This window comes from Trachypithecus francoisi, unplaced genomic scaffold (assembly GCF_009764315.1).
Source record: "Trachypithecus francoisi isolate TF-2019V2 unplaced genomic scaffold, Tfra_2.0 Contig01579, whole genome shotgun sequence".
NCBI classification, from domain to species: Eukaryota; Metazoa; Chordata; class Mammalia; order Primates; family Cercopithecidae; genus Trachypithecus; species Trachypithecus francoisi.
This window is the reverse complement of record NW_022681442.1, coordinates 5,341,501-5,362,684: the sequence shown is the minus strand read 5'-3', so window position 1 is coordinate 5,362,684 and position 21,184 is coordinate 5,341,501. Positions and strand designations below refer to the sequence as shown.

The window sequence follows — 21,184 nt, the reverse complement described above, 5'->3', positions numbered from 1 at the left end:
CAAGAAGTAGCTGGGTGTGGTGGCACGCACCTGTAGTCCCAGCTACTCGGGAGGCTGAGGTGGGAGAATCGCTCGAACCCAGGAGGTGGAGGTTACAGTGAGCCAAGATGTGTCACTGTACTCCAGCCTGGGTGACAGAATGAGATTCCCTCTCAAAAACAAAAAAACAAAAACAGGCAAGGGGAAAGTGGAAATGAATACCATCAATTCTGCCCTAAAAAGAAAATGGCAGTAACATTTCATTTTGTATTGCAACATTTTCGATTTTACATTGGATCTAAATAAGCTGAACACTTACCGTAAAACATGTCACCACGTTCTAATCATGAGAAGCAAATTACTGAAAAAGTTTTTCTACTTAGTGGAATACTTCTAGCAATTGTTACTTAGTCGTAAAAATATTCCCTTATCTTCTTTTATCTTTTAAGTCATCCAAAGGCCAGGTGTTGAGAAATCAAGATGAAGGCCTTCCCTTTACTGCAAACAATTGGCAGCTTATTATAAGCTTAATTAAATAATTGCTTTGGACTGTCTTGGGTATAATTAATTATTTAGCTCTAAAGAACTGCTGGAAACAACAGTGGACACAAAATTCAAGCATTCAGGGTTTCTGAGATACAACATTTTGATGTTCTCACAGCCCTTACTGGCCCTGAGTTAGATAAGTGAATGTAATTTGTTTTAAGTTGAATGTCATAGATACTTAGTTGTAAACTTGAAGTTGGAAGACTGTCAGAGCATGGAATTTAAATCCAGTGGACTTTGCATGTGGGGTTCTTTCTCCCTTGGTAGAGTAGGAGGAAAAGATGAGAAGAAAGTCTCCAACGTTTGGGAAAGATGAAGACCGTGGGTCCCTTCTCTAGAGTGACAGGAGGAGGCTGGGCCAGCCATCACCCCAGGCTCAGGCCACATTCTGGGGCAGAGAGAAAGGAGTTCTCAGGGTGGTGAGGGTCACCCCCTGTGTCACTCTTCTAGGATCCAGGTTCTGGGCCGTGCTCCGTATTGAGCACTCTGTTGATCATGGCTGCAGCTCCCGCCATGACCCCACTGTCCAAGGTGTGCAGGTGGCAGAGCTGGGAACCCAGTCGGGACCTGTGTGTTCCAGGCTTGGACCTCTCAACCTCACACTCGCCTGTTTCTCTTTGTGCAGTTTTGAGAGAAGGGCCCAGAACCAGCAGGAGCATGAAAAAAAGCAGAATTCAAAAAGAAAAGGACTTGAATTAGAATTAGAGAAAATGGAGCCGCTGCTTTGAGAACCAGCAGCCTTCCTTTAAAACGTAAAATCCTGTTGTTTTTCCTTGACTGGAAACAAAGAGGAATCTATTAAAATGTTATTAGTTGATTATTTTAGCTTTCAAAGTGAACACTCAGGAGACCCATATTTCCTCAAGATAAGTTTTTGTCCTTCTGAAAATTCAGTTTTTAATCTCCAAAGCCACGATGCAGCAGGCACCAGGGCCGCTTAATGCCTGATCCTGATTTTTCTGACTCTACCCGGCAAGCAGGACAGTGGCACATGGATTTTGACTGCCTGTAATAAGATGATGATTAGAAAACATGAATTATCCTGGCTAGCTCAGCGTCCAACTGCTAACTGAATTTCCTAGAAAAAGACTTCTGGTCTCAGTGTGGTGCTGTCGATCATATGGTGGAAAAGCAGTTGGCTTGAAATTTAATTTCGGCTTTTTTTTTTTGGAGGAACTCATGGGTGAAAGTAATATCTCACCCCATACATGTTTGATAAACAGTCGTGGCAGCAGTATTACTTAACACATAAGCACCACAGGGCTTCAGCAATTTCCATGTGAATACTCAGGTACAATCAAAACGAATATTCTTTATCCCTTCACTATGTGCAAGGCACTAGGCCAGACATGCAAAGACCCCTTGCCTGTGGTTCCCATTTCAAATATAACTCATGACCAGGGTGTGGGAGCGCGACTGAAGAGGTAAGAGTTCAAACTGTGATAAAACACATTAAGAATAGTTATTACCAAGGACTGGGCATGGTGGCTCATGCCTGTAATCCCAGCACTTTGGGAGGCCGAGACTGGCATATCACTGGAGGTCAGGAGTTCCAGTCCAGCCTGGGCAACGTCGTGAAACCCCATTTTTCCTAAAAATACAAAAATTAGCCGTGCGTGATGGTGCGTGCCTGTAATCCCAGCTACTTGGGAGGCTGAGGCAGGAGAATCACTTGAACCTGGGAGGCGGAGGTTGCAGTGAGCCGAGATCGCACCACTGCACTTCAGCCTGGGTGACAGAGTGAGTCAGATACGGTCTCAAAAAAAAAAAAGTGTTATTACCAGCATTACCAGCACACCAATAATAATAATAGCAGCTATGATGTATGAAAAGATTCCCTGAGTCAGGGTCCTTCTTAAAATTACAGTGTTATGGAAAAATAATTCACATAGCATTAAGTTCACCCCTTGAAAGCATGCAATCCAGTGGTTTTTAGCATATTCACTGAGTCATGCAAACATCACCACTATCTAATTGCAGAATATTTTCATCACTCCCTGCAAAACTCTGGACCTATCAGCAGTCACTCTTGACCCTCCATGGCCCCCATGAGCCAGGATCTCGAATGTATTCTTTTATTTCCCTTTTTTTTTTTGAGACGGAGTCTCACTCTGTCGCCAGGCTGCAGTGCAGTGGCATGATCTCGGCTCACTGCAACCTCTGACTCCCTGGTTCAAGGGATTCTCCTGCCTTAGCCTCCTGAGTAGCTGAGATTACAGGCATGTGCCACCATAGCCAGTTAATTTTTATATTTTTAGTAGAGATGGGGTTTCACCATGTTGGCCAGGAGGGTCTCAATCTCCTGACCTCGTATCCACCCGCCTCGGCCTCCAAAGTGCTGGGATTACAGGTGTGAGCCACCACGCCCAGCCAGGAATATATTATTTTCTTTAATATTTACAGCAATCCTATAAAGCAGACAACATGAGCCCATTTTACTAATGAGGAAAATAAAGATGAGAGCCCTCAGGTCACTGTAGAAGGTTCTATAGTGTCCCCCCAACCCCCAGAAAAGATATGTTTAAGTCCTAATCTCGGGACCTGTGAATGTGACCTTACTGGGAAAAGGGACTTCGCAAATGTAATTAAATTAAGGATCTCAAGATGAGCTTGTCCTGGACTAGGATGGGCCATAAATCTAATGACACGTGTCTTTAGAAGAGTCCGAAGAGGAGACACACAGACACAGGGAAGAAGGCCAAGCGAAGAGGCAGGCAAAAACGGGAGTGACATCTACAAGTCAAGGCACACCAGGGATGGCCAGAAGCCACCCAAAGCGAGGAGGCAGATGTGGGAGGGATTGTTCTGTAGACCCTGCAGAAGAAACCAACCCTGCTGACCCCTTGATTTCAGACTTCTGGCCTGAAGAGCAGTGAGAGACTAAATTTCTGTCTGAAGCCACCTGGTTTGTGGCAGTTTGTGAAGATAGCCCTATGAAACAGACACAGCCATACAGTTGATCAGCAGCAGAGCCAAGATGTCCCAGTCGGGACCCGGCTCCTGGGCCTGGTCACTTGCCCTCATCACACTGGATGGCCAGCCTCCTCTTCAGGGTCACGCACAGCACTAATGCCGGGGATGACCTTAGAGGCTGATGCATGACCTTCGAGGTCCAGGTGAGCCAACCCTTCCTTCAGGATCCCCAGCATCTAGGGCTCTTCTGCAGAATTCCTCATGCGGTTTTGTGCAACCTGCTTCCCCTCACTAACAACATTTTATTAAATTGATATCTGGCTCCCTTTACACACCCAGGGAATAGTCTCCTTATTTCTGTTGTTTTTCTTAGAACCAGCTTTGCAACTTGCACGTGACCAGTAGGTGAGTAAGTGATCACTAAATATTTGCAGGACTATTGAACAAGCATAAGACTGAACTAGAGGCTTTGACATGTAGGCCACGGAGAGCCATGGTGGGCTGGAGTGCAATGGGTTGGCAGGATTTATGATATGATCTAGTAGTGTTTTTAAAATATGACCTTCTAGAATGTGCAATATGGTGATGAAAGGAGGGGTGGAGACAGAAGCACAGTGGGGGAGGCAATTTTCAAATCAAGGAGGGGGGTTGAACAAGGATGGTGACAGAAGAGAGGGATGAAGGAGACGCTACAGGGGAGAGTGTGCAGGGCCTGGGGGGATAAGGTAGGTTATAGAAATCTCCCTGAGGTCAGGCTTATAGACTTGAGATGGTGTGGATCTTCTGGAGAAGAGGTCAGGTGGAACGCCAGTCTGGGACCTACCCGGAGGAGTTTAGATTGAGACATCCTGAGTTTTGAGTGACAGTGGGGCCTGGGGAGAGCTGAGAGACTTGACTTTGGGTATCCTTCAGAGTAGATGCCACCTGCCAAAACCACCGTGGCTCCCTGTGGCCTGTGCGTCAAAGCCTCTCGCTGACTCATGCACTCGTCCAACAATATTTCTGTGAACAGCTGAGGTGGGATCCCAGGGATGGCTCTCACAGAAGTTTACCCGGATGTCCAAAGATCTCCATGGGAGGAAGCAGAAGGGAGAAGGGAAGCAGTGTGGAAACCTGGCTAGAGACAGCTGGCCAGAGGTTGGAGGAGAGTCAGGTGGGCTAGTCAGACAGATGCTGACGGAGTGAGTGTTATAAGTGCAAAGGTGAAGGTCAAAGTGGCTTTACCGCCATTCCATGCCAATTTCCTCCTTCATATGATCTACTGCACTTTAAATAGTTTTTAAAAAGTGGATTGGCCAGAATTAAGGTTTATGAACCGCCTGACCTTTGGGAGGGCACATCTATTCCTGCACTACTTACTGAGTACTTGTAACATGCCAGGGTCTGGGACACAGCTGTGTTGGGGCACCCAGTCCCTGCCTTCCTGGAACTCCCAGTCTAGCAGAAGGAAGGTGAAGGCAAGGCCACCTCCATGCCCTGACTTTCTGGGTGTTAGACCTATACACTGCAGGCACCTCATAGAATGAGGTATGGCAGTTACCAAGGCACGGGGCAAGGAAGGAGAGGGGCCTTAAACACATATTTACAAAGCACCTGCTATGCTACCGGAACTGCAATGTGTGAGAAAATGCATGACAGCATGTGGCTGAGCCAGATGGCAAAGAGGTGGGGACACCAGGGGAGGCTTCTTGGAGGAGGAAGCAGTGTTGGACTTGGGCCTTGAAGGAAGAGCGGATCTTCCAGAGCCAAAAGGGAGAGCGGGGAGTGGTCTGTCCCAGGCAGAGGGGCAGCACCATGCATGTGGGGGCATGCTCTGGAAACAACCGAAAAAACAGCATAGTGGGAATGGGGTGGTTTCCTCAGGAGGGGGATAGTGGGACTGAAAAAGAAGGTTGGATCCAAATTGTGCAAGAGGTTTAGCAGAACAAATATGGAACAGGGGGTCAGCCAGACTTGGTTTAAGATTTGACCACTATCACTGAGAGGCCATGAGGAAGTCACTTTCGTGGTCTCTGCTTTTTACCTGTAAACCAAGGAGCATGAGACCTGTTCATGGCTTCTGTGAGCTTCCCATGAGAACAAGGAAAGGCGTGGTGCCAATGCAGAGAGGCCCCCCGTCTGCAGCTGGGATGAGGAAGGGGAGTGAGCTGGGTCAGTAGCTGGTGATATGGGGATGAGGCAAAGGGCTTTGTGAGGATGGCAATTTCAAGGTACAAACTGCATGACAGCAATGTTGGGGGTTGGGGAACGAACTCCAGGCCCCTGAGGATGCCACGCCTTAGTTGGCTGCTCAGGTGACAATAACACCTGTCCCATCCTCATGAAAATACGAATCATAACAACGATGAACAATAAAGTACGAGCTACTGCAATTACCATCACCACCCCACGGAGTGGGCACGCATATGAGTGTGCGGTATACGTGTGGGAATGTGTGCAGGTGGGCGCCTGTGCATGTGAGTGTGTGGACATCTGGTGCTCAGGTGTCACTGACCCCATTTAAAAAGGAAATAACTATGATTACAACCAGTCTTTAGTGTACGATCTGATCCAGATACCACTTCCTCATCTAGCAGGTGAGCGTGGCTTGGGTCTTTTAAAGCACAGGTGGGCCCTTAGGAAATTCAGCTTCAGTCGAACCTCTGTGCCTGCAGGTGAAGAAGACTTAGGGGTTAATTCCAACAGCAAGAGCCCACGAGACTCCTCCTGCCAGATGAGAGGGCGGAGCAAGAGAACCAGAAAAATAAGGGAAAGACAATCTTTTCCCTCCAGGAGCTGAAGCAATTGGAAAGTGGCATTTAGGAACAAACTCAGAAGATGGGTGCACAGCTGTTCTCATGCCCCAGCAGGAGCATGACAGGGCTGGACATCTGTCCCATTACAAAGTACAGTAGGTCAGTTCCTCTGGGCCAAGAGCTGGATTCTCTTCCCATCTCAGTGGCAGTTTGATGTCTGTGTCCTGCAGAGTTGTGGATTATCTGAAGCTCATAACAGTACCTCCAGGCTCCCTGGCTGGCAGGAATGAGAGCACCAAGCCGCCAGAGCAAATGGGGGACCAGAATGTAAAAGGGGGAGGAGAATCACAAGCACTGCACCGAACCCGTATTCACTGGGAGTTGCGCATCAATGGGAGACATATGACACGGGACAAAATTAACGTATGGCCTCAACTTCACATTCGACTTGGAGTCATTTCAAAGTAGGAATAAACTCCATGGCTGAACTCCGTTTTATGACCCATTTTCCATGTTGCACTTCATTCCCTCCATTCAAGAGCCGTCTCCTCTTTAATGTCCCTTTCTACTGAGATTGTGCTGTTTTTCTCTCTGTCTTTCTGCTTCAAGCTTCAAATGATGGAGAACTTTGGGTTCCCTCCTTCTTCTGTGTTCCAGGACAGAGTTTTTTTCTTCCTGCTCATTTGTGATCCTGTGTTTTTAAAGCAATGTGGGATGTTCTTTCTCTGCGAAACTGGAATCTGTTGGGCTGTAATTAATGTGTCTTCTAGGACACCCCAGCTTCCCTCCACGTTCCTAGATTTTAATGTGTTTTTGGAGCACACCACGTTTAACACAATTTTTAATCCCTGTTTTCTTTCTTAACAGCTAGCAGGCTGGTGATACTCTAGTTGCATTTTTTCCCCCCCTTTATTTCCAGTCTCAATCGATTCTTCTGTCAATGAGCAGTTGATCGGATAGAGCTTCCCTTCGCCCTGGTCTGATTCTTGACTTGAAAGATCATAAAGTTGACTGTACAGCTGCGGAATTTCTCTGTTGATGCACGGTCTGCTGCTTTTGTAACAATAGCACAAAGATCTGAGAAGTCAAAATTCTCAGGAGTACCCACAGCGAGGAGTTCATTAGACCCACACAGCGTTCCTCATCACCATTCCCATTCCCTCTTGGTGGCTGACACAAGACAATGCAGCACTTACTCTTCTGACTTTTCCTGAAATCCCAGCTGCAAGGATTTCACAATATTCTTTTCTGCCAAATTATGGGTCTGTGCCTGCTCCTGAAGATGGGGGTTGGACATGGAGACTCAGACACTACAGAGTCTGGCCAGCAAGGTCATTACCACCATGTGGAAGGAACTGGCAAACCTGACAGTTGCCCTGCACCTTTGTGGGAGGCTGAAAGAGCTAAGGCAGTGTGCCCGACACAGAGTGACTGCAGGGCCGGCCTGGGAAGAGCGATGGAGGGTCGTGATGGAGTGGCAAGGCCAAGCCCTATGGGAGGATTTGTCTTGCTTGGATATTACTCTAGGAATACCTTCCCCAGTTGTCACTCTCATGAGTTAATGTCACTGGTTTATAAGTTGTGTTATTAAGGCAAATAAGAGCTATTAGGAACTCCTTGTAGTTAATCCTTTTCTCTTTGCCCATCAAGAATCTGACAGCCCCATAAAGATAGCCTGAAAATTATCCGGCTAATCCTGGATGTTTCCACTGATGGCTGATCTCAGTTTTGATGACTGAGAATTTCTTCATAATTGTTGCTGGAAGAGGCCTATTTGTTTCTGAGTGTCCCTGGCTCTCAGTTGTCCTTTTTTTTTTTTGCCAAAAGCTCATTGCATTTCTTTGGTACATTCACCCCTTCCCTGCTCCCTGCTTTGGGGGCCCTGGGTGCAGTTTTCCCTCAACCTGGTCCAGGATATAGACCCATAACCTGTTTGACCAGATCACTGAGCTCCACACTGGCCACTCTGATTGTTTCACAGATGAGCCCGTGGCCTAGTCAGAGCCACTGGGATGTGTTTAGATGACCTCCACTGAGCTTGGGGGAGAGGCCCTTATTCTTCTACTTGCTTTTTGAACATGGAAGCCTCATGTTGCCAACAAAACAAAACAAAAACTGCCTATTATGGACTGAGTGTTTATATACCCTGTAAATTCATATGTTAGAGCCATGACCCCCATGTGATGGTATCAGGAGATGGGGCCTTTGGGAGCTGATTAGGCTTAGATGAGATCACGAGGGAAGCCCCATGCTGGGATTCGTGACCTTATAAGGGACACCAGAACTTCCTCCCTCTGTACACGCACCAAGAGAGGTCATGTGAGCAGACAGCAAACTAACGCCTGCCTGGAAGCCAAGAGAAGAGGCCTCAGGAGGAAAAATTGACCTTGTCAGCTCATTGATCTTGGACTTTCCAGGCTCAAGAACTGTGAGAAATAAATTTCTATGGTTTGAGCCAACTAGTCTATGGTATCTTGCTATGGCAGCCCATGCTAAGATAGTGCCTGAGAATGAAAGTAACACAGAAGGTGGTAGAGGCTTGAGATAGAAAATAGACCCTGATAATATTAGCTAGGACGCTGGATCCAGCCATGCCTGGACTTTTGAGTAGCATAAGCCTATCTCCACATTATTTTGTTTTTCTTTAAGTCAGTTTGAGTTTTTATTTTTTATTTTTTTTAGATGGAGTCTCACTCTGTCTCCAGGCTGGAGCGAGCACAATCTCAGCTCACTGCAACCCCCACCTCCCGGGTTCAAGCAATTCTCTGCCTCAGCCTCCCAAGTAGCTGGGACTACAGGAGCATGCCACCACGCCCAGCTAATTTTTGTATTTTTAGTAGAGATGGGGTTTCGCCATGTTGATCAGGCTGGTATTGAACTCCTGACTTTGTGATCCACCTGCCTCAGTCTCCCAAAGTGCTGGGATTACAGGCGTGAGCCACCATGCCCCTGGGCAGCTTTTCTCTTCTTTACACACATTGACCTTAATGCCAAATTGAAGGCTGAAAATATCCAGCCTTCAACACATGACCTTTGAAGAAAGAGGTCCACCTTTCAGGCCCCAGAGAGGCACAATAGTAAAGTGTGGATTCCCCTTTCCAAGTGTGTGTGGTCCTTACTACCATGGCCTTGTGTGTCTCTGCCCTGGTCTCTACAGGAGCAGCAAAGCTTTGCAAGGAATTATCCCAGGAGTGCTGCATGAACACACCTCCCCAACTAGTCCAGTTCCAGAATCAAAGAACAAAGACAGTCTCATGATGCTCACTAGAGGCCGGCACAGGGCTTGGCTTTCCTAGAGGTCATTGCATTTGTTTACCGTTTCTCCCCTGGCACCCATCACAGGGGAGAAACAAACTCAAACTTCATTTGAACATGCAAACTTCCCACCATGCAAACTGGGGCTCAGAGAGGCCCAGTGACCTGTCCATTGTCACACAGTTAATTGACCACCCTATCATGTTCTAGGCTGAGAACATCTACCTGAGGTCCCAGAGTACCCATTTTGAATTGGTCACTCACCTTCACCTCAGATGCCACCAGGTCTGACCCCATTTCACCCCCAACCCTGCTCATCTCTGTCCCCTCCAGGAATTCAAGCACTGGTTTTCCATGAAAACTGGCCCCTTATCCTTCACAACTCTTTAATCCTCTACTGACCCTATCCCCACTCCCTTTTCCCTAACTCTTCCCACTGTGCTCTTGGGGCTCATGGTCCCATCCTTGAATCCTCTCCTGATCCAAATCTCCTCCAGCATATTCTTCTTACCTCCTTCCCCTAGCTGAATCCTGGCTGATTCCACTGATATCACCTCCCCTGCAGCCTCTCAGGATGATATTTCGTTACTTAAAATTTCTCCCTCATGTACCTCAGCTCCTTAGTGGTGAACAGTTGTCATCTTTGCTCTAAATTGTCACTTCCAAACTCTCCTCCTTCACCTTCTCCTGAGCGCCCACCCTGCATGCTGGGTGTGCACGTGTATTGGAGTCCCTGCCAGGTGGTGGATTTTGTTGCATCTTCAGTAGGTCCTTTCAAGTACCCACACCCCACACTTCCTCAGGAAAGTGAGTCTAAGACACAGATCACCAAAAAAATTTAGAGTTACCAGCCTCTCTAATACCCTTGGAAAAGTCTCTCAACTCTCACAAAAGTTGCCACCTTTGACTAGGCCTGCCCCACCACCTCTTACCGGAGTTACTGTGAAGGCACCTACCCAAGCCTGTGCTTCTGTGCACGTTCCCTACAGTCTTATTTCCAGCCTGGCAGCTGGAGTGCCCCTGTAAAAATGTTAAGTCAGACCACATTACTTCAGCTCCAAGCTCCCCTGGCACCCATCATTGCGGGGAGGCCAAAGGACATCCGACCACCTTTGTGACCCCTGGTGATTTTACCTTTCCACTTCCCTTCTGACCTCATTTCTTTCTATTGCCTCCCTGTCCCTGTCCTCTCTAGTTATGCTGGCCACCTTGCTGCTCTGGGAATATCCCAGGCATCTTTCTGCTTCAGGAGCTTTACACATGCTCTTCTGTCTGATATGCCACCTACATCATCTAAAGGGCTCACCTCCTCCCAAACCTCCTTGACTACCTGTTGCCTTTCCTGTCCTCCATCTCAGCTTTGTCTTTCTCCATGATCCTTGACATCATGTATCTTACTCTATGTCCATTGTCTGTTCTTTCCACTAGGAAATGCTCCAGGAAGAACACGTTTTGTTCAGTGCTGTGTCCCCAGAACCTGGAACAGAACTGGCAATGAGGAAGCACTCAAGTAATGTTTTCTGAATGAATGAATAATTGGAGAGAAGCAAATTCAAACCACAAGGCACCTCCTTCACTTTTCAGAGTAGCAGACATCTTAAAGTTCAATTGTATTGCATAAATAGGAAATAAAAATGCTTTTAAAAATGCAGGTATGCAGAAATGAGTGTGTGCATGCGAGTGTGTGTGTTCGCTCAATGATTTGGGTCTGTATCTGCTGACATGGAGAGACAGACGGGGTCGGGTGATAAAAGAAAGCTGTAGAATGATGTATATGACATGACTCTATGTTTGTAAAAATAAACGAATATACACCCCAATCTCTGACTATGTGTTTACACGCACAAGGGATCAGAAAGCTGGAAGGGGAATTCCCAAGTTTGCATTTTTATCTGAGTGGGACTGGAACGGGATGAAGGAGGAAGAGGAATAGCTTTGTGTACATATTTTTAGATACATGAAAGGACCAATGTTGGTAAGTACTTAGAGATAAATCAGATGTATTGAGCAATGGGAAAGATGTGAGCGAACAGAACTCTCATTCTCTGCTGGCTGGAGCAGAAGTGAGAGCAGCAAAGAACCAACTGGTAGGTGTGTTGTTGTTAGGTGTGTCACATGCACATTCTCATCCTCCATGATCCCACACAGAACCCGCAAAGACGTCACAGGAACTGCTGATACGCAGAATGTGATTCTGCTTTTTAACTCAAGCAGGTACATCCTTCCACGGCCTTCTTTCTTCCCTCCCATGGAGCCATACTTTGGTGCCTTGGGCCAAAGTTACCCAGGACTCTGAGGATACAAACATTTAGTTCACAAACTCAACAAGTAAATCCAGTAAAAAGGCTGAAACAGCTGGAAATTTATCAAACAAAATGATTTTCCTGGGGAGCACATAAGGGCCACCCGATGGCTAATAACTGTGATGTGGAAGGAAGGGGGCTGCGAGTAACACCTGCGGTTGACTTGTCTAGCATGGGAAGGTAATCGCTTCCTGCATCATGCCCATAGCACAGTAGCAAACTCCCTACCGATCCATGCCTATATTCAGCTCGCCTTGGTCCTTGTTAAATTAGTTTCCTTACTTTGTTTCCTTATGAGGGGAGGCCCTTTAAGATTTACATTAAGCCAGCAGCTTCAACATTAGTACCTAATGTTCTGTCCTTTAGCATTGGGAATTATAAAGCATCAGAGTCACATAAATGGAAGCTAATTCACAAAATGTTTGGATGTTGAAATTCAACCAGTTCAGTCACTCTCACCCCACAAGGCCTGAGGACAGCACTGAAAGAGGGGGCATGAACATGAGGCTAAGATCCTGGGTGGCCATGCTCTTGTAAGCAATGCAGGGAGGGCCTCCGTGTTCTCTTGCGCAGGTGGAGGTGCAGCTGAGCTGGGAGCCTCCATCACTGACTCTCAGTGCTTTAGCATGAGCAGGAAAAGACAGAGGTTGTCTGCAGTAGACGGCTGAAGACTAGAGCCACCACGGTCATGGCCACTTACCTGAGACCAGAACAGGTGCTGAGACTGACGGCTGAATCAGAATATCCCCGTACATGTCCATGGTAGTAACAGTGACCCTACAGGGGAGGAGGGGAGAATCCCATTTCAGTTATAACATATTTTTGCCCACTTATAATAAATCAACTGCCTCCAATCCTCTCCACTTGTTTTTAGCTATAGAATTTTCTTTTGCATAAAATATTATTATACAGCCTTAATATTTAATGCAAAGCCCAACATGACCCAGACAGGGTCTACGTCGGGAATATCTGATTTACTTAGAGGTTACCAATAGGGGTTTTTAAATGAACCCTAGTTTCACTCTTGTCTCTCTGACACCCTACAGGAAAGCCCTGATACAGAATGTTTTACAAAATCCAGCAGCAGAACAAATCACATTGACATCGCCATTTTACCCTCATGTAAATTGTCTTTTGTAATGAGATGAAGAACTGTAGGGGGTATCTAAGCACACTGTGAAATATAATAAAACAAGGCCTAAATCTGTGGCTTATGAAAACAGGAAAGCAGATGAGAGGAAGTGGGGGTGAAGAAAGAAGGAGGGGACCCCACTGAATTACCCAGTTGAGAGCTGAAAGTCTATCTCAGCAGGAAAGAAAAATAGGAAGGTCTTCAAAGTCTAAGACAAAAGTTCCCGTGTGTCATGCCTGTAATATTCTATCCTTTGATAATGTCACAGCTTACAAAAAGAAAGCACGGCACAGACACTTCCTTAATGAAGATAGATATCAGTCCGGAATCAAAGTTAATTTTATCACTGAGCAAAAGGTACGCTGCAGCTCCAGTTAAGTGGCCGACTGGCAAGAAGTGGCTGAGTATACTCAGTACTCCTCACCCAGGTCCTCTGGATGCCAGCTGGGTGCAGATCTCTGCAGAGAAAGGTACATGCATCTTCTCAGGGTTTCCCCTGAGAAGCTCCTCTTTCAAGCAGCTCAGGTGTTAGTCTGTCTCCACTGCACCCTCCTTTGTGCACGGCTCCTTCACACATGACAACAGTCATGCACTTTGTCTAGGGCAGAGCTTGGTGTCCAGTTGTTCTGCCCAACAAAACCCACCTTGACTTTGCTAAGAAAAAGCACCAGATGCAATTGAGTAATGAAGAAAACCAGACACCACCACGGGAAAGGGGCTAAGATGATCTCTTGGTCTCAACGTAGATGACAAAATTATCAGATCACCTAAAAGCTGATGAAAGGAGGGTGATGGGGTTAAGGGGTTGCAGGGACATTTATTATTCTGTTGAGCTTTTTCATATTAATTTTAGAAGTTCTTTATATACTCAGGATATTAACACTCTGCCTGTTATTACATGGGAAATGTCTTTTAACTTTGCTTATGATATTTTTTTGTTCAGAGTTTCCGATGTATATCCATTTAAATGCATTTGTCTCTCTCTTCATGCATTTTTTGTATAGCTCAAGGTGGCTGTTTTCAGGATCACAAATATGTCCTTCTTTATTTTCTTCTATCTTTACAGTCTTACAATTAGCTCTTTAATCCATCTGGAATTAATTTTTGTGGGAGTGTGAGGTTCAATGCTAACTTTCCCCTACAAATGAGAGCCAGCTGTGCTTTGCTGCCATTTTTCCTTTTCTCCGTGATGTGACATGCTACCTTGGCATATATCAAAGGCCTACAATATGTTTGTGGCACCACTTTTGTACTTTTTGTGCTAGCCCACTGAAACAGACATTCATTTGTCTGTTTCTGTGCCAATTCCACACTGTTCCAATGACTATTGCTCTATACTCTATTTTGATATCAGGTAGAGTACGTTGTCCTTTAAAACTAAGATGAAATTCACATGCCATAAAACTCACCTTTTAAAAGCATATATAATCAGTGAGTTTTGTTGTCTATTCACAATATTATATACTCATCACCACTAATTGATTCTAAAACCTTTCTCTCACCTCAGAAAGAAACCTCATATTCATTAGCAGTCACTTCCCATTCCCTGCTCCTCCATCTCTGGCAACCATTAACCTGCTTTCTATCTCTATGGATTTGCCTGTTCTGTTATTTTATAGAAATGGAATCATACAACAAGTGCCTTTTGTGACTGGCTTCTTTCACTTGAGCATGGTGTTTTCAAGTTCATTCATACTGAGGCATGCATTAGAATGTCATTCCTTTTCTACGGCTGAATCACCTTCTACCGTGTGGATGAAAACATATTTTGCTCATCCAATTGATGAGCATATGAGTTGTTTCTACTTTTTGACTATTATGAGTAATGTTACTATGAACACATGTGTACACATTTTTGTAAGGATGTGTTTTCAGTTCTCTTGGATATGTACTATGAGTAGACATACGGGTCTAAAAGTAAAGTTGCTGGTTATATGGAAACTCAATGTTTAACTTTTTAAAGTACTGCCAAACTGTTCTGTCAAGCAGCTGAACCCTTTTACATTCCTGTGAGCATTAGATGAGGGCTCTAATTGCCCCACATACTCACCAACACTTATTGCTGTTTATCTTTTCCATTATAGCCATCCTAGTGGATATAAAGTGGTATTTCAATGTGGTTTTTGTTTTAATTTTCTTAATCACTAACGATGTTGGGCATTTTTTCATGTGCTTGTTGTCCATTTTTATACCTTCTTTGAAGGAATGTCTACTCAAATCCTTTGCTTATTTGTAAATTGGATGTTGGTGTTTTTATTGTTGAGTTAGAAGAGTTCTTCATATATTTTCAGCACTAGACCCTTATTAGATATAAGATTTACAGATACTTTCTCCCATTTTGTGAGTTGTCCTTTTACTTTCTTTTTTTAATTTTAATTTTTTTTTTTTTGAGACAGAGCCTTACTCTGTCACCTAGGCTGGAGTACAGTGGTGTGATCTCGGCTCATTGCAACCTCTGCTTCCCAGGTTCAAGCGATTCTCCTGCCTCAGCCACTGGAATAGCTGGGATTACAGGCACATGCCATCACACCCAGCTACTTTTTGTATTTTTTTGTAGCAATGGAGTTTCACCATACTGGTCGGGCTGGTCTTGAATTACCGACCTCAAGTGATCTGCCTGCCTCAGCCTCCCAAAGTGCTGGGATTACAGGCATGAGCCATCAGGACTGGCCCCTTTTACTTTCTTGATTGTATCTTTTGAAGCTCAAAGTTTTTTATTTGATGAGGTCTTATTTATTTTTTCCTTTGGCTGCTTATGCTTCTGGTGCCGTATCTAAGAAACCATTACTTAACCTAAGGTCATAAAGATCTACACGTATACTTTTTTTTTAAAGACTTGTATGGGTTTAGCTATTATATTTAGATCTTTAACCATCTTGAACTAATTTTTGTATGTAGCTTGAAGTACAAGTCCAACTTCATTCTCTGGCATGTGGACAGCTAGTTGTTCCAGAACCATTTGTTGAAACACCTACTCTTTTTTCTATTCAATTGTCTTGGTGACTTTCTTCAAATTGTTTTCTTTTGGTACCATTCTTTTCTCAAAAGTTTCTTGGTTATCATTCCCCATTTTCTCTTCAGATGAATTAAAGAATCCAATTTTAAGCTACACAATAATCCATTGAGATCTCAGTTTGTATTACACTGAAGTATAGGTCAGTTTGGGAAGAACTGATATTTTCACAATAAACAGTTTTTCTATTCTGTACATGGTAAGCAGGCCTCTCCTTTTAACAAGGTCATTTTTATGTCCTTTAGTCTAGTTTTAGATTTTTTTTTCCATGTGGCTATTGGAAAATTTTTGTTAAGCTTATGCATAGACATTGTATAGATTTGCTGCTATCATAAATAGGATCTTTTTTTCCCATTTTGTCTTACATATAATTATTTTTAATGTGAAGGAAAGCTTTTTATTTTGCAAGTTGGTCTTATATTGGGCACTTTTGCCACACCATCTTATCAGTTTATCAGCTTGTAGCGTATCTTTTTTCTATGTTGCTGATTATATCCATTGCAAACAATGAAAGTACCGTGGGCTCCTTTTTGGATCCTTCATGCAACACTGAAGAGTGAAATGGCTAGGTGTGCAGGGGCCATGGCAGGAGAGGACTTGCCTACAGAGGGAAAGCATGTGCAAAGATAGTGGGCGCTGGGGATGGGGAGTGACATTCAGGGGTGGGGTTAGTTCTGCTGAGCTGGAAGATTCAGGTGCAGGAGCGTAGCTCTCACAGTGTCCTGTTCCTCCCCCAGAGAACCTGCTATCTTCAGGAAGCATGTGGCTTAGGAAAGGATGCATCAGGCTTCCACCCAGGCTATCGGGGAGGGCAAAAACCTTGCTACCAGTTCTCCTCCTTAGCTTTTGTGTGACACACATTTTGAATGGCTCCAGGGTCCTCTCACTCTAGATAACTCTTAGTTGGGTATGTAGGGGAAGCGTGATAATTCTTTTACTATGAGGGGGTTATATAATTGGATCATAATGCTCTGGGGCATCAGGGGGATCCTAGTACCTTCCCAGGCTGGGCTTCACTGGTAGGGATTTTAGCCTTGGACACATGGCAGGCATCAAAGCGGAAGACGATGCAGAAAGTGAAAGGTTGGCAGCTGCCATTAGGATTTCGGCTGCTTAAGATAACCAGAATCACTGGGTTTTGACTGTCACAGATCTCTGGGGTCACATACATTACAGAATTTCCTCCATTTTAGAGGAATGTGAAATGCTGCTCTAAGTAGCTAAATACTGGTTAAAAAATTGAAAACCAAATGGTGACAATAATTTTAATTACTGACCTCTGAAATTTCAAGCTCATTTACACTCAATCTCAATTTATTTTTAATAGATTATTTATTAAATGTCCTTTCAAATTAAATACACAGATATACAAGCTCATTAAAGCATGAGCTTAGGACAAATTAGTATCAAATTAATTTCCAGTTCAACAACTCAGCTGAAGTATTGCTTATGAAGGAGGAGGGGGGTGGATTTTAGCTCTCATAAACTGTTGCTTAAACAATCTCAGTCATTAGTAGAGTTAACAACGGATTTCCAGCTTTAACATCACTTTTGTATCACCTTCAGACAGTTGACTAACAAGTCCATTGTTCATTCCTGACAGTGATTAACTTCTTAGATTACTGATCATAATTATTAGAACTCCAAATTCTAGATTTTCCAAGGCAATGACAATTTTATGAAATTTAATTTTTTTCAATATGTCTCATTAAATGTTTAAACAAATGTGATTTAGTTTTTATAACATAAGTCAACACACAGATAATTTCACAACTCAGCAAAACATGGTTGTTACACCATGCATCACGTGGTTGGTTGGGAAATTTGATTATGGGGAGTGGAGGAGACGCAGTCTTCAACTCCTGGGGTTGGGGGGTGACCCTCTTAGTGACAAAGGCAGAGAGAGAGTACAAGCTACATCACCACTAGTGGCCAGCAGTGGCTGCTCAAGACAAACTCCAGGTGAGTGTGTGCCCTGCCCAAGGGAGTACCTCTGAGTGCACTGATGCTAAAAGGTGGGCACCAACCAGGCTTGTGGGTTCACAACATTTGGTTTGTTGGGTCTGAATATGCACACCAGAAAGAGACCCAGCAGGGAGCCATCATGCCTAAGAGGGTCTTGCGCCCCAGGGTCCCCTGACCTGTTGATCACCACATGGCCCTTACCAGCCAGCTGTGGCCACAGTCCTCTGCAGACCTTCCGACACTGCATCCCTGTTCCTCACTCTGAATGCCTCAAGGGCGCCAAACTGTATAGCCTCTTTGTCTCTAAAGACATTGTAAAGACACTGCCGAACAAGACATGGTCCCACTAGGCCAGGCCGTCTTTGCCTAGTTCTGCTGATCCAAGACATTCTATTTCTACCAACAAAACACAACACAGAAAAAGAGCCCCAAACATGCATAACCACAAAATTACATCTTTTGCTTTTCAAAAAACCTCTAACCATGTATTTTATATACTTATTACTTAACCTAATGCATTTTCCCACTCCAGTAGAACAACTTTTCCTTCTGTTTAATACTATCAATCAAATATAATGGTGGGTAAGAGGAAGATGGAATAACTCTTGAACTTGAAAATTGGTAGCCCTTAACTCTATGCCATGTGGGAAGTAAAATCAAACGTCTGTTACTCAACTCTCAGTGGACTAGAAGGAAAGGCATTTTACATGCTTAAGTGGTAACAAAGATGGCTTGACCTTGTGATTAGAAAGGAATGCTACCAGACAAAGTCTGTTAGGGAGTATGCCAAATGAAAATTATTCTGAATGCTTTCTTTAGGGGAACTTTGTAGGGTCTTCCCAGACTCCTTGCCATATGCAATGTGCCAAACTATCTTGATTTAGTGCTTGAATCACACAATGTTCTAGCCAGAAGGAAGCTTTGGGCCATCTAAGGCCAACCTTTCTCTTTTAGCCAATCCCTTCCCTGAATAGATGGGAAACCAAGGCCTAAACCATCAAAGGTCACAGAGCTGGCTAATGGTAGGGCAGGAACTAAAATCCAGGCCTTTCAACTCCAGGCCAGATGCTTCCCTCCATACCTGGCAGTCAGAAACATGAGTTTCTCTCTCTTTTAGAAAAGAAAAGCTGCTGGGACCAGCTCAGTTGGGGAGACCCTAACCCAGTGGCACTAGAGGAATTAAAGACACACACACAGAAATATAGAGATGTGGAGTGGGAAATCAGGGGTCTCACAGCCTTCAGAGCTGAGAGCCCTGAACAGAGATTTACCCATGTATTTACTGACAGCAAGCCCGTGATAAGTGTTGTTTCTACAGATTATAGATTAACTAAAAGTATTCCTTATGGGAAACAAAGGGATGGGTTGAAATAAAGGAATGGATTGGACTAGTTATCTGCAGCAGGAGCATGTCCTTAAGGCACAGATCCCTCATGCTATTGTTTGTGGTTTAAGAATGTCTTTAAATGGTTTACCCGCCCTGGGTTCCTTGCCTTCATTCCGGTAAACCCACAACCTTCCAGCATGGGTGTCATGGCCATTACGAACATGTCACAGTGTAGGAGACATTTTCTTTATGGCCAGTTTTGGGGCCAGTTTATGGCCAGATTTTGGGGGGCCTGTTCCCAACAAAAAGTTATCACCTAAAATCCATACATGGGTGGAATGCTTCTCCTGAGTACTGCGGAGCCTCATTACAGTGTCACTCACGGCATCATAGCAAAGTGAAGTCATTTCCAAACTCAGAGAAAAGCCCATAAATAGGAGGGGTCCAAGGGTGGGTGAGCGTATATGTGTATAGGTGTATGTGTGTCTCCAGGTGCATATGTGTGTATACGTGGGCACGTGTGTATATTTGTGTGTGTACATGTGCATGGATGTGTATGTATATGGGGTGTATGGGTGTGCATGTATATATATGCATGTGTGTATATGGGTGTGCATGTGTATATGGTGTGCATGTGTGTATGTGTGTATATGGTGTGCATGTGTGAATATACATGTGTGTATATGGTGTGTATGTGTGTATATGCGGTGTATGGTGTGCATGTGTGTATATGTGTGTGAATAGGGTATGTATGTGTGTATATGTGTGTGAATATGGTGTGCATGTGTGTATATGTGTGGATATGGGTGTGCATGTGTGTATATGTGTGTATATGGGTATGCATGTGTGTATATGTGGGCACATGTGTATATTTGTGTGTATGTGCATGTGTGTGCATGTATATGGGAGTGGGTGTGTGTATGTGTGTATATGGTGTGCATATGTGTATATGTATGTGCATATATGGTGTGCATATGTGTATATGTGTGCGTGTGGGTATGTATGTGTATATGCATTGTGTGTATATGGGTTTGTGTGTATGTGTGTTTCTGGGTGTGTGTATGTACACGCATGTCTGTTGCCAGCCTGCATTTCAGCATGACTGCAATCAGGTCCTTGTTTCCCTGCACGCAAGCCCCAACATACTATATGTTTGCTTGAGAATAAAACAAGGTGACAATGCATCTGAGCAAAGAAAAAGTGACTTTCCAGCTCTGTGTGTTTCTATAACTGGGCTACATCACACTTAGTCCTGAGAGTGTGCAGGGCAGGATCGGAAAGGAATAAGTCACCACACCCCTCCTCCAAGGATCTCTGCTCCCATGTCCATAAGAAGAACCATGTCTGGTTAAAAGACTATAAATAACTAACCTCAGGGGCCCCTGAAATCATTTTGCTGTGCTACAATTCTGCAGACAGAACAAACGCTTACAAAATCATGTTCACAGTCTTTGAGACCTTCAGGCAAACTGGGCCTGGGAAGAACATGTCTGCAATAGTGAGATCACTAGATCCATCCAGAATTGGAAATCCTGGGGTTGAGTCTTGGAGTCTCAGTTTTTAATCTGTGTAATGGGATGGGCACTTAGTTGTCCAGAGCTTTGTGGATCAAATGAACATGACATGGGGATGCAATTCATAAAATATAAGGCATTATTACAAATCTGGAATATGAACATAAATATTTTAAACCCACTCTGCTGTAAGCTCTATTTTCCACCTGCTATTTTCCTCTACACTAACCCATTGCTCAGTGTATTTTTGTTGAATAAATGAATGAACGAATGAATGAATGAATGGATATGCATGAGAGAAACTGACCCATTAGAGAGAAGGGAGGGTTATTTGCTTATATCCTGTCACTTGGCTCTAACTCCCAACTGCAAATCTTCTTGGATATTGTGTGAAAATGCACACGAAGGGGTTAGCAGGGGCAGGGGTCAGAAGACCTATGGGGCCATTTGCAATCTGATGGAGACACACAAGCCTGAACAACTCAGTTATCAGCATGTTCAT

General features: G+C 44.4%; 1 protein-coding gene across 2 annotated transcripts in view; it reads right to left on the bottom strand.

The window, feature by feature from the left end:
• The window catches only part of ADAM12 (ADAM metallopeptidase domain 12), a 380,840-nt gene that overhangs the window by 111,915 nt on the left and 247,741 nt on the right, over positions 1–21,184 (bottom strand). For both annotated transcript variants that reach the window (XM_033179262.1, XM_033179270.1), the window contains exon 5: positions 12,432–12,508. In XM_033179262.1, coding sequence (XP_033035153.1) covers positions 12,432–12,508 — 77 coding nt within the window. The remainder of the gene's footprint in view (positions 1–12,431; positions 12,509–21,184) is intronic.